The 14,210-nt window shown below is 44.6% G+C and overlaps 1 protein-coding gene across 1 annotated transcript; it reads left to right on the top strand.

Moving 5' to 3' along the window:
* Positions 1-10,956: 10,956 nt before the first annotated feature.
* Positions 10,957-13,607, top strand: LOC147940091 (uncharacterized). The gene is made up of 5 exons (XM_087461141.1): positions 10,957-11,164; positions 11,478-11,755; positions 11,964-12,166; positions 12,296-12,409; positions 13,022-13,607. The coding sequence occupies exons 1-5, from the start codon at positions 10,957-10,959 to the stop codon at positions 13,605-13,607; spliced, it is 1,389 nt and encodes a 462-aa protein (XP_087317267.1).
* Positions 13,608-14,210: the final 603 nt, after the last annotated feature.

The raw sequence follows: 14,210 nt of genomic DNA, 5'->3' as shown, positions 1-14,210 counted from the left end.
TTGTTGATTGATGGTTAGAGATGTATCTATTTCTTGTGTGTATAGCCCAGTAAATGAAAGGATTGCCTTACTGAGTGTTTATTAAATACTTATGCATTGCAATTTGTGTTTGTGGTGCAGGTAAAGGCAAAGTGTGATCGTGGAATCAAGGCAATGAAGAAGAGGATGTTCTAGTGGCTCGCTTGGTTGTCTGGCTTCTGTTAGGTTGCTAGTGTTGAGTCCTAGAATGTTGTTTAGGATTTCTGGTTCTCTGGTTTACGTTGATTGGATCTTTAGTTTATGATTGGAATTATTATTTGATATTGGTTATTGGTTTATTGGTTATTTGTTGGATATGGTATAGTTTATTATTTTCGTTGTTTGGTGTGTTTGTGGTTAGGTGACTAGTGAGTTTAGGACCACTAGCTGTAGAGTATTTATTTAGTTATTATTATTATTATTTATTATATATATTAAAAAAAACGGGTCGGATAGTTTCAGTTTGGTATCAGAGCCCTAACGGTTCTTGGTTTGGGTTCACTAGGCTTTGTACTGTAGATGTTTGGGATTGCATATCTTGATTGATTATGTGAGTTAGTCAATTGTGTCTGGCATGGGGTCCTAGAACATCAATCGTCGAGCCTACAATGTGATTCCACAATGAGTTTATGTTTTTGTGTTATGTTAATTGTGTGTTTAGCCTTCTGTTCATGGTAGTGCAGATGGCTAGAGAGGGTGCTGTTGCTGGTCGTGGTCGAGGACGCGGACGTGGTCGTGGACGCGGACGTGGTCGTGGTAGAGGTAGAGTCCCAGCGGTTAGTGAGACTGCAGACCAGAGTGTGACAGCTGAGGGTCTTGGCGAGTCGCAGGGTGTCCATGAGGATTCCATGAGTGTGGCCGAAGGGGGCGGTGTTGATGCTCCAGTGGCCGGTGATGCTAGGGTCCTGGGTGTAGGAGTCCCAGTAGGTGGAGTCGCTGGTGTCGATCTTGCGGGCTTGTTATTACAGTTGATAGAGCGGTTACCGGGAGTGGTACCGGCTCAGGCACCAGTAGTGCCGCCAGTGGCGGCGGGGGTGCAGCAGCCAGTGGCTGCGGATGTAGGGGTTCACTCTCGTTATGTCTGTATGTAGAGAGAGATGAACCATATTGGTACTGAGCGGTTTTCGGGAGGTACTAATCCTACTGTTGCTGATGCGTGGAGGACGAGAGTGGAACGTAACTTCCAGTCTCTCAGATGTCCTGAGGAGCTTTGGGTTGATATAGCGGTTCACAACCTTACTGGGGATGCTCAGATGTGGTGGAGTTCTGTGACTGCTAGGAGGGTGTAGAGGGAGATGTCTTGGGCTGACTTCGTCTTGGAGTTCAACCACAAATATTTTCCTAGGGAGACTCTAGATAGGTTAGAGGTGCAGTTCCTTCAGCTAGCTCAAGGGACTCGGTCAGTGCGGGAGCTTGACTTGGAGTTTAGTTGACTTTTGAGCTATGGGGGTCGGGCTATGGAGCATGTGGAGGCTCAGATCAGGAGGTTTTTTAGGGCCCTACGTGACGATTTGAGGGTTCACTGTAGAGGGCGGAGTTATGCTACGCGTGAAAAGCTGGTTGAGACTGCGGTAGAGATCGAGGAGGACATCGGGGCACAGTCGGTGGCGGTTAGTCCATCAATTCAGCCTAAGAAGGCTCAACATCATGGACGTTCTAGCAAGGGCTGCAAGCCTGCGCAGGGAACCAAGAGAAGGTGGGAGGTTACGCATAGGCCGAGTAGTGCATGTTGCTTCGGTTGTGGGAGCATGGATCACAAGGTTGCTAACTGTCCCAAGAGGAGTGCTCCAACGGCAGCGGCTCGTGTATGCTATCATTGCAGGGAGCCAGAGCACATCAGGCCCTTGTGCCCCAAGTTGCAGCCGATGGCATTGGCGGCATTGCTGCAGGTAGTGCAGCCGGGAGTGCAGCAGGTAGCACAGATTGAGCAGGCGCCACGGTTTACACAACTACAGAGACTGGTGGAACCAGTGCCGGGGCGATCACAAGTACAATTTCTGGTACTTAAACTTTGTGTATTCCAATAGGTTCAGATTTTATGTTTTTCCTGTGATAAAGTGTTAGGTTCTCAACACATGGGGTTTGTGTAGGGACCTTGTTGGTGGGCGGGTTTAAGTTCCATGTTATGTTTGATTTTGGAGCTTCTCATAGCTTCATTACTCCGGAGTGTGCAGAGAGTGCTGAGATCAGAGGAGATCCCGTAGAGCATACAGAAGTTGTCAGAGTTGCGAGAGGCAAATTTCTGAGGGTCATTGGACGAGCTAGGGGAATTGATATTCAGATCGCAGGAGAGTCGTGGCTAGTGGATTTGCTTATCAGTCCAATGGATTTGTATGACGTTATCTTGGGGATAGAGTGGTTGCATCGGCATATGGTTCATCTTGATTATCATCGGGGTAGAGTGGATTTTGAGCGTCCAGGAGGGAAGTTTGTTTTTCAGGGTATTAGACCGACTTCGGGGAGTCTCGTAATCTCGGCCATGCAGGCTGGGAAGATGATCGAGAAGGGCCGTGAGGCTTATTTGGTTACTATATCTATGCTAGAGTCACTAGGGCAGTCTACGGTTAGCGGTATTCAGGTTGTGGAGGAGCTTAAGGATGTGTTCCAGTCGTTGCAGTGGTTACCACCTTCTCGGTTTGATCCTTTTACGATTGAACTGGAACTGGGGATGACACTGTTATCCAAGGATCTTTACAGGATGGCTCCAGCAGAGATGGCAGAGCGTAAGAAGCAGTTTGAGGATCTGTTAAACAAGTTATTCATCGGTCCTAGTGTATCACCGTGGGGAGCGCCGGTGTTATTCGTTAAAAAGAAGGATGGGAGTTTCCGCTTGTGTATTGACTACAGGATTCTGAACCGGGTCACTATGAAGAACACGTACCCTCTTCCTAGGATCGATGAGTTGTTGGATCAGTTGAGAGGTGCTACTTGGTTCTCTAAGATAGATCTGGTGTCGGGTTCCGATAGATGAGGCAGATGTGAGGAAGACTACATTCAGGACGAGGTATGGGCATTATGAGTTCGTAGTGATGCCTTTTGGGTTGACTAACGCACCAGCAGCATTTATGAGATTGATGAACAACGTGTTTCAGGAGTTTCTGGACGTGTCTGTCATCATTTTCATCGAAGACATCCTGGTATATTTTAAAAGTCCTGAAGAACATGCAGTGCATTTGAGGGCAGTTTTGGAGAAGCTGCGGGAGCAGAGATTATTTGCTACGTTGAGCAAGTGCAGCTTTTGGCAGCGTGAGATGGGGTTTCTGGGTCATATTGTTTCTGTAGAGGGGGTTTCTGTAGATCCGGAGAAGATTCAGGCGATCAGAGATTGGCCTAGACCGCAGAATGCCACAGAGATCAGGAGTTTCCTTGGTTTGGCAGGTTACTACAGGAGGTATGTGCAGGGGTATGCGAGGAGAGCACGTCCTATGACTAAGTTGACAGGGAAGGATGTTCCTTTTGTTTGGTCACAGGAGTGTGAGGAAGGCTTTGCAAGCCTGAAGGAGATGTTGACTACTACGCCAGTGTTGGCTTTGCCTGAGCAGGCAGAACCCTATGTGGTTTATACTGATGCATCCAGAGTTGGTTTGGGGTGTGTGTTGATGCAGCATGGGAAGGTGATTGCCTATGCTTCACGGCAGTTGCGGAAGCATGAGGGCAACTATCCTACTCATGATTTGGAGATGGCTGCTGTAGTTTTTGCCCTGAAGATTTGGAGATCTTATTTTTATGGTGCAAAGGTACATGTGTTTACAGATCATAAGAGCCTGAAGTATATATATAATCAGCCTGAGTTGAATTTGACACAGAGGCGGTGGATGAAGCTTATGGCAGACTATGATTTGGAGATAGCTTATCACCCTGGTAAGGCTAACTCGGTTGCAGATGCTCTGAGTCGGAATAGGGTAGCTTCGGCTCAGGAGCAGGATATGGAGTCTCTTATAGGAGAGATCAGTGCGTTGAGTTTGTGTGTGGTTTCGCAGGAGCCATTGGGTTTGGAGGCGGCTGACAGAGCAGTTCTTGTGAGTAGAGTGTGGTTGGCACATGAGAGGGATTTAGGGGTGGTGGATGCCTCAAAGGATGCTGGTTCTGAGTATCAGGTTTCAGCTAATGGAACTATTTTGGTGCACGACCAGATTCGTGTGGCCAAGGATGAGGACTTGAGGCAGGGGATCCTGAAAGAGGCTCATGCGAGCAAGTTTTCTATTCATCCTGGAGCGACTAAGATGTACCGTGATCTCAAGAGGTACTATCACTGGATCAGGATGAAGAAAGATGTAGCTAGTTGGGTCGCGAGGTGCGATGTGTGTTAGCTAGTGAAGGCTGAGCATCAGGTTCCAGGAGGGTTACTGAAGAGTCTTCCCATTCCAGAGTGGAAGTGGGATATGATTACTATGGACTTCGTGGTGGGTTCGCCAGTGTCCAGGAAGTTTGATGCTATTTGGGTCATGTGGACCGGTTGACTAAGTCGGCACATTTTCTGGCCATTAAGAAGACTGATGGAACAGCGGTCTTGACTAAGAAGTATGTGAAGGAGATATTCAGGTTGCATGGGGTGCCAGCGAGCATTGTGTCTGACAGGGATTCTAAGTTCACTTCGGTGTTCTGGAGAGCATTTCAGATGGTGCATATGAGTACAGCTTATCATCCCCAGACAGATGGACAGTCGGAGAGGACGATCCAGACGCTGGAGGATTTGCTGAGGATGTGTGTGTTGGATTGGGGTGGCCATTGGGCAGATCACTTGAGCTTGGTAGAGTTTGCTTACAACAATAGTTATCAGGGGAGTATTGGGATGACTCCATATGAGGCTTTGTATGGGAGGCCGTGTCGTACACCGTTATGCTGGACTCAGGTGGGGGAGAGGAGCATTTACGGGGCAGATTTTGTTCAGGAAACCTCAGAGAAGATTCGGGTTCTCAAGCTGAACATGAAGGAAGCTCAGGATCGGCAGAGGAGTTATGCCGATAGGAGGAGGAGAGATCTTGATTTTCAGGTAGGAGACAAAGTGTACCTCAAGATGGCCATGTTGCGGGGTCTGAACAGGTCATTGACTGAGACTAAGTTGAGTCCAAGGTATATGGGTCCATTCAGAGTGATTAAGCGGGTGGGACCGACGGCATATAGACTGGAGTTACCTGAGGTGATGCATGCTTTCCACAAGGTTTTCCATGTGTCTATGTTGCGGAAATGTCTCCGTGAGGATGATCAGTTGTTAGCTAAGATTCCTGAGGATCTTCAGCCTAACATGACTTTGGAGGCGAGACCAGTGAGGGTGCTCGAGAGGAGGATAAAGGAACTTCGGAAGAAGAAGATTCCTTTGATGAGAGTTCTTTGGGACTGTGATGGTGTTGAGGAGCAGACTTGGGAGCCAGAGGCGAGGATGAAGGCAAGGTTCAAGAAGTGGTTCGAGATGCAGGTCGCGACTTGAACTTGTCTAGCCTGGTTCCAGATGTAGTCCGTGGCTGGAGCGGGAATGGAGTATTCCAGCTCATCTCTCTTGGCTACTTGGTCGCTTAGAGGTGGTTGTTGTGCGACTAAGTAACAAGATGAGGTGGTGTTCGAGATATGAAGTTCCGCGAAGCTGGTATAGAGAAAGGAAAGTTTCCAAAAGTGGAAAGTTCTAAAAATGGTAAGTTTTATGTGCGTTAGAATTTGACCATTTTTAGTGGTTGTGGGCCTTGGAGGGGCTTGTGTAGCCTTCGTGGCAGACTTTTGAGTCATTGTGCCTGTGTGTGGCGGTCTTTTGAGACATTGTGAGGCCTTTGTGGCGGGCTATTTAGCTAATTGTGTGGTTTTTGTCGCGGGCTGTTTAGCCAACATGCCTGTTTAGGCGGTTCTACGAGATGTATGGTCTTCGTGACAGTCCTTCGGGACGTGTGACCTGTTGAGGCGATCCTTTGGGATGTATGGTCTTCATGACGGTCTTTCGGGACAAGTGGTCTTTGTGACGGTCCTTCGGGACAAGTGGCCTTAGTGGCGGTCCTGTTTAGGACATTTGTTTGGCCTTTGTGGCAGTCCTGTTTAGGACATTTGTTTGGACTTGGTAGTGGTCCTGTTTCGGACATTTGTTTGGCCTTTGTGGTGGTCATGTTTAGGACATTTGTTTGGCCTTTGTGGTGGTCATGTTTAGGACATTTGTTTGGCCTTTGTGGCGGCCCTAGAGGCAATGAGATGATTCATGTGTGGTCATGAGGTATTCCAGTGAGGGGATATGTGGTTGGTAGGACATTGGGTTGTTTTACGCGAGCCACGGGAAGGAAACCTGAATAAGGATAGGGCTCAGACATGTTCAGAATTGTTTGCTCGCGACTCTTGGGGGACTTTAGTTCTCCTAGTACTACTATATTCAGAGAATTTGTGGCTTGGGAGTATGGTTGGTATATCGACTTCAGATGACTATCCGGGGGCGCACTGTAGGGTGACAACCCGAGAGACGAATATTGGACTTCCTTATATATATGGCATGCGGGCTTAGACCCGATGAGGAGCCAACATTATGGCATGCAGACTTAGGTCTGATGAGGAGCCAATAAAAACTCAAGGTTTAGGTCTATGAGTAAAGGAAAGTCCAAAAGTCGAGAGCAAATAATGTTTGGAACGTGAGTTATCGCCTAGAGGTGACCTTTCATAAATTGGTCGGAGGAGTGCGGGCCATGGAGACGGTTGCACGGTAGTCCTTGACTGATGGTTGTTCGAGATTCGAGGACGAATCTATGTTGGTAGGAGAGAATTATAACATCCGCGAACCGGAATCCCGGTTTAGAGGGTGCATCGGTCGATGCAAGGCCGGTTTTGTGCGGACGAGTTTAAGTTAAACGCTGCGTTTTGGGGTTAGGGAAAACCCTTAACTCGAGTTTTTGTCTCGTTCGACGAGTTTAGCCGTTTCTGAGGGAAAAGAAAGAGAGAAAAGTGTTCTTGAGTGTTCTTGAGGATTTTGGAGGATTTGAGGCTGATCCTCTAGAGATCTATAGCTAGGATCGTTGTAGGAGCTTCCTGGAAGTGTTTTCTTGCTTGTTAAAGGTTCAAAATCGTCTTGGCAAAGGTAAGTGCATGACCATGGCTTATCTAAGCTGGAGATTTCTCTGATCTGCTTGTTATGTGTTGTTAGGCTTGTTAGTATGTTATTTGGGACGTTAGGAAGCTTTCTTGTGGCTTGGGATCAAGTTTTGTGGTTGTAGGAACGAAGATCCGGCGAGAAGCTTTGGAAAAAAACGATGCTCGACATGTACGTCGGTCGATGCACTTTGTGCGTCGGTCGATGCAAATGCGAGGACGGCGCGTTAAGCCTAGGGTTTTCGTGCTATGTCGAGCATGCGTCGGTCGATGCAAGCTTTGTGTCGGTCGATGCAACCCCAATCGGTGTCGGTCGATGCATGGTCGGTGTCGGTCGATGCAGAGTCCTGGTTTGTTATTGATTTTTGTTGATTGTTGATTGATGGTTAGAGATGTCCCTATTGCTTGTGTGTATAGCCTAGTAGATGGAAGGATTGCCTTACTCAGTGTTTATTAAATACTCATTCATTGCAATTTGTGTTTGTGGTGCAGGTAAAGGCAAAGTGTGATCGTGGAATCAAGGCAATGAAGAGGAGGATGTTCTAGTGGCTCGCTTGGTTGGCTGGCTTCTATTAGGTTACTAGTGTTGAGTCCTAGAATGTTGTTTAGGATTGCTGGTTCTCTGGTTTACGTTGATTGGATCTTTAGTTTATGATTGGAACTATTATTTGATATTGGTTATTTGTTGGATATTTGTATTGTTTATTATCTTCGCTGTTTGGTGTGTTTGGTGTGGTTAGGTGCCTAATGGGAATGGAACCATTAGTTGTAGATTATTTATTTATTTATTATTATTATTATTTATTATATATATTAAAAAACGGATCGGATCGTTTCAGTTATATATATATATATCATTTTGTTGTTGTCGTTGGTTTCCGCTTCATCAAACCGTAAGCTTCCGGGTATTCGATCTCCTTCACTTCCGCTTCCACACTAATAACACATATTTAAAGGTTTGTACGATTAACAGAAAAATCTTGTTGAACAGTTCGCTGTTAGTGTTTTAGCTTATTCTGAAGGTCATGGGTTCAAATCTACCCTATAACTTTTTTTTCCTTTTTCTTAAAAAAATGTTTAAAACGACGTAGTTTTGAGAATTTATATACAAACTTGTACCGTTTGAAAATCTATATACGTCCGAGAGGGTTATATTGCAGACTTTTGAGATTATAGTATTAACTTGCATTTATTTGAAGTGGAGGGTTAACTTTCAAAAAAATTTATTCAGGAGGGTTTTTTTGCACAAAATCCTAAAGAATAACTAAAATGTAATTTTATGAAAAAGTACTAAAACGTAGCTAAATATTACATCGGATCATGCAATGCGAATTAGTGTATTAATAATTGAATCATGCGGAACAAAGATAAAAAAAAGGTTATTCCAAAAAATTTGGGGATAATATAAAGTACAGTAAAACCTCTATAAATTAGTAATATTGAAACCATTAGTAATATTGAAACCATGACATATGTAAATTTATCTATAAATTAATAATAATTATTTTATAGTATTAATTAATAATTTATGGATATATATTTTAAGTGTTTATTTTTTTTTAAGATTAGGAATCAAGAAATTTTAGCAAAATAAGCTTAAACTTTCAAATGTTATAACTACCTACCCATCTTTACCCGCTAAATGGTAAAATCCGTAGGTGTCTTTGGTTTGCTTGACGCCCAACCTCACTCAGATCTCCATCTTTACCTTCCTAATCTCCATGATTCAATGCATCTGAAGTAAATGCAATATCTCCGACGGTTGGTAAGTAACTTCCTACCCACTGGAACCTTAACTGAGTTCTTTTTAAGTTTTTTCCAACCTTTGTAAGCCTTTATTACTGTCTTGGAACCTTTTTCAAACCTTTAAACTGATCCAACCCCCTGCACCGTTTACTGTTATCTACATCCACCTTTTGTCAAACCTTACCTCCTGTTTTCCCACCTGTGAACCTTCCCATCATCAACCCATGGATAGACGGATACCAAGCTTTCAAAAAGGGAAAGATTTGGAGAGAGGATACTCTCTCCCCCCCCCCCGAAAAAGAATACAAGCCCCAAAACTCAATACCTCGGACCTAGTCGAGGAAAATTCACTTACCCTCTTCGGACGTCTAACAAACCCCAATTGGACAACGACTTTGGGCTATGTTTCCGTTCCTGAAGACACATGACACTAGATACTGCCCAGGCCTACCTCCAAGAGAAACAGAACCCTTACCAAATCACCTGGCGCCCTCAAGGTCGACCTCAACAACACCAGGGGTAGTTAGAAACTACTATACCCCAATGGATAACTTTATGCCGCCAAAAGACCACCCGCAAACTTCTGAAAGAAACGTGTCCCTGCAAAGAAACCATGAACTGACAATTAGAAGGGATGGGATTACTGAAACCAGAGTATGTTCCAGAGAGGATTTTCTCCCCTCAAGAAACAAAAAACTGAAACGAGAAAGCAGTGACAATAGAACGGAGTACCACCGGTCTTTCGCCGGTAATCGTACAAGCAGTCATCACCGTAAACACTCCCAGTTCCAACCGCACAAAAATTACAACCTCCAGTGGCGAGAGAAATCAAAAAGCTCATCACGTCTACCTTGCAAACCCTCCGACCAATCTAGAACACGTCGACCACCATTGGAAAGAGAGTGGAGTACATCAAACCCCCGCACACGTTCTAAATGAGCTCCATGAAGTCACTGTCCAGTATATTTCCTGTCCAGACCCAACAGAAAGTGCAGCTAGACGGATTAGGGTGAACCAAGGAGAAACGGTGAACCTAATGGAGAACACCACAACTAGTATCATTGAAGCGGCTGTTACTAACTCTAGAGATAATGCCATCCTTCCCAACATTACAAAAGAAACGGGTGAACCTAGTAAGAAGGGCAGGGGTCGACCTCTAACACATAAACAGAACCTGAAACAGGCACCAAAGCTCTTGGGAGCTAAGTCACAGAAGAGAAACCTTACCTTGGGGTCTCCAAAGAAAAATACCACTATCCGAGGCATAGGTAGATCAGGTAACGATACAAGGAAGAAAACTTCAAAGAAGGGAGCAGCGTCTACCCAAGGTGGAAATGATTCTACTCACTCTAGTGGTTCCAAGGGGGGCATTGATTCATCACTGGGATCCAAGTCAAAGGCTACAAGTACTAATGGCCCTTCAAAACCAACAATCATACCTGGCATTGTGAAACAAAAGGTGGATTTTCAGAATCCACAAATCCCTCTTCCTTAAGAGTTGTGAGCTGGAACTGCTGTGGGTTAGAGAATCCCATTACAATCCAGCGTTTAAAGGAGATCCGAAAGAAAATCTCCTCTGATATCTTTTTCCTCATGGAGACGAAAAACAATTCTAATAATGTTCTTAAGATCCTCCAATGGCTTGACTACCCATCCCATTTACTAATCCCTCCACCGACTCTAGGCTCTGGGAGTCTTGCACTATTCTGGAGACATAATGTGGAAATTGAAGTTATCAAACCCTGTCCAAATTTTATTGATACCAGAATCAAAGCAAAAACGTGTGGAGATCTGGAGATTATTTTACTCCACCTTCACTGTGAATGATGTTTGGAAGGCAGATTCTTTTACTACACCTTCCTCTATGGAGAGCCAGAAAGATCAAAACATGTGGAGATCTGGTCACAACTCGAAGAAAAAGCTCTTAATCGAAATGAACCATGTTTGTTGACTGAAGACTTCAATGACACTATTCACAGTGATGAAAAAGTGGGTGGTCCACCACGTTCAGAAGGCTCCTCAGATCTGCGTTCTTTCATGTCTACCTGCGACCTATATTACCTTAAGCACTCATGAAATTTCCTCTCCTGGCGAAGAAAACGATATTCTCACCTGGTAAGATATCGTTTGGACAGATCTATGGCCAACAGTGATTGGATAACGGCTTACCCCTCAGGTCGCAGCGAATATCTCCGTTTTGAAGGCTCAGATCACCGCCCTCTGGTCACATCCTTTGACCCTGTCAAGAAAAGAAGGAAAGGTCTATTCAGATATGACAGACGTTTAAAAGATAATGAGGAAGTAACAAACCTCATTAGGAGTACCTGGGATTCCTCCCCTGAAGCGAGTGTGGACCAGAGAATACAAAACTGTAGACAAGCTATCATTACCTGGAGCAGAGTCCAACATTTAAACAGTCAACAAGAAATTTGCACCCTGAGACAAAAACTTTAAAAAGCAATGTGTGATGACTGTGAAGCTCAGGAGACGATAGACCTTTTGAACCAGAAACTCATGAAAGCTTACCAATTGGAAGAGGCGTTCTGGAAACAAAGAAGCAAGAACCTATGGTTAGCTCTCGGAGACAAAAATATTGGGTTTTTTTCATGCGACTACAAAAGGAAGAAAAGTTGTTAATAACATCTCGATCATTGAAAAAGCTGATGGAACACCGATTTATGAAGAAAAAGAAATCACCTCAGCAATAGCGGATTACTTCCAACAAATCTTTACCTCTTGGGAAGGTGAGAGGCAATCTGTAGTGCTTGAAGCTATAAACCCCTGTATCTCCCAGGAGACAAATGAGAACATGATTACTTTGCCTACTCCTGCCGAAATAAAGCAAGGATGCTTTGACATTCACCCTGACAAGGCACCAGGCCCAGACGGTTTCTCACCGAGCTTCTTTCAGTCGAACTGGAGTACAGTGGGAGATAAGGTCATATCTGAAGTGCAAAACTTCTTTAGCTCTGGCTCCCTCTCACAAATCATAAATCATACTCATGTAGATTTCAAAAGTCACCTGCCCGAAAAAGGTTTCAGATTATAGACCTATAGCACTCTACTCCGTCTATTACAAGATCATTGCCAAAGTCCTAGCTAAAAGACTATAGCCGATCCTACATACCTGCATTTCTGAGAACCAGGCGGCCTTTATCCCAAATAGTGCAATATCAGAAAACGTGTTGATCATTCACAAAGTTCTTCACTATCTCAAGACCTCGAAGGCAGAAACGAGATGCGTTATGGCTGTGAAAACATACATGAGCAAAGCTTATGTTAGGCTTGAATGGGATTTCATCCCAGCAGTTCTTAATCGTATGGGTTTCCATGAGATCCTGATCAACTGGTTAATGTAGTATATAGTCACTTTTTCGTATTCCTACCTTCTAAATGGACAAGTAAAGGGATTAGTTATACCTGAGAGGGGTATACGGCAGGGTGATCCGCTGTCTCCATATATCTTCATATTGTGCAGTGAAGTCCTCTCTGGATTATGTAACAAAGCACGAGCGGATGGGTCTCTCCTAGGATTGAGAGTGGCAAAAGGTAGTCCACGTGTTAACCACCTCTTTTTCGCAGACGATACCATGTTCTTCTGCCTATCTGACAAAAAAAGCTGCAAGAAGCTTAGTACTATCTTGGAGAAATATGAAAGAGCGTCTGCCCAAAAAATAAACCAAGAAAAATCTTCAATCACCTTCTCAAACAAAACAAGTAAAGAGATATGAGAGAGAGCTAAGCTGGACCTTAATATACTGAAGGAAGGAGGACAAGGCAAGTACCTTGGTCTCCCAGAGTTATTTGGGCGAAAAAAGAAAGATCTCTTCAGTAGCATTGTTGATCGTATCAAGCAACGAGCTCTCAAATGGTCTTCACGGTTCTTTTTCTCGGTGGGGAAACTAGTTATGCTCAAAGCAGTGCTAGCAGCTATGCCAACCTATACCATGTCCTGTTTCCTACTCCCCAACAACCTATGTAATCGAATTCAAGCGGCTTTAACACGGTTTTGGTGGGATTCATCTACAAAAAAGAAGAAAATGAGTTGGATCTTGTGGAAACGTATGAAAAAGTCCTACAAAGTAGGCGGCCTAGGTTTCTGAGACATCAAAAGTTTCAACAAAGCTCTATTAGTCAAAATCAGTTGGAGAATCATTGAAAACCCTGATTGCTTACTAGCTAAGTTACTTGGGAAATATCACAGAAATGCATCTTTTCTTGACTGCTCAGTACCGGGGAATGCCTCTCACGGATGGAGGAGTATTTGTGCTGGCAAAGATCTGATAAAGCACCACCAGGGCAAACTGATAGGCTCAGGTAAAGAAACCCCAATCTTGGGGTCGCCTTGGATCTCTCTAGACAAACCCCAGGCCCCAATGGGTCCACCCTCAAAGGAAACCAAAGACTGGACAGTAACTGATCTTCGACTCCCAGACTCCTTGGAATGGAACAAAGAAAAGATATCCAATGTGTTCCCGAACCTTGAAAAGGATATTTGTACCATGGTTCCAAGCAAAACAGACGCGATAGATCGCTGGGATTGGCTCTCAACCTTTGATGGTATCTATACTACCAAATCAGGATATTTTGAAGCTTTAAATCAGGAAGAAGATGGAGAAGCAGTACTGCAACAATCTCCAACATACCAGTTTAGTTGGAAGGCAAACATATGGGCTATGGAAACATCATCGAAGACAAAAATGCTAATGTGGAAAGCTGCTCAAACCCAGTGGGTTCCAACCTCGTATACCATGCATATAAGAATCAAGTTCTTCCCCCCACTGCGGTGAAGCAGAAATGGAGTTACACCTATTCTTCCTTTGCCAATTCGCATCAGCAGTCTGGAATTTAGCCCTTTTGGACAGAAACATAATTGATGAAAATCCACAATCAATACAAGACGGAATCGTAAAGGGACTAAAGCTAACCTGTTTACCTTCAACCGGAGTTGGGGCTGGTCCTCTCCTTTCTTAGAACTTCTGGAAATCTGGACCTCCAGGAACCAGCTTGTGTTTAGTAAGAAACGAACCTCATCGCAGGAAGCCCTCTGTTTAGCCATAACCCAAGCAAAAGAGTGGCAGCAAATCCAGCACCTAAGGAGATCAAATCCCCTGAGTAAATCTCCTTAAAGCCATCCCATAACGTCGATCCAGTGCCCACAAGGACCTATTATATGCCGCACAGATGCATCTTGGCTACCCAATGGACAAGCGGGCCTCGGTTGGGTTTTCCAAGATGATGAGGACAACATTATATTCCAAGGGTCAACTTTCTCACTGGCGGTACGGAACCCTTTAGTGGCCGAAGCGATGGCAACTCTCACTGCGGTCAGAGTTGCAATTTAATCGGGTATCACTTTTCTACACTTCGCTTCAGACTCGCTCCAGCTAGTC

The sequence above is a fragment of the Camelina sativa genome, chromosome 8 (genome assembly GCF_030686135.1).
Source record: "Camelina sativa cultivar CO46 ecotype springtype chromosome 8, ASM3068613v1".
Taxonomy (NCBI): Eukaryota; Viridiplantae; Streptophyta; class Magnoliopsida; order Brassicales; family Brassicaceae; genus Camelina; species Camelina sativa.
This window is presented reverse-complemented; position numbering and strand designations above follow the sequence as displayed.

Coding starts and splice junctions, on each gene's coding strand:
- LOC147940091 (XM_087461141.1), top strand. CDS start 10,957: ATGGCCAACAGTGATTGGATAACGGCTTACCCCTCAGGTCGCAGCGAA. Junction 11,756..11,963: donor GGAGTACAGTGGGAGATAAG/GTCATATCTGAA, acceptor TCTGAGAACCAG/GCGGCCTTTATCCCAAATAG. Junction 12,410..13,021: donor TTTTTCGCAGACGATACCAT/GTTCTTCTGCCT, acceptor GAAATATCACAG/AAATGCATCTTTTCTTGACT.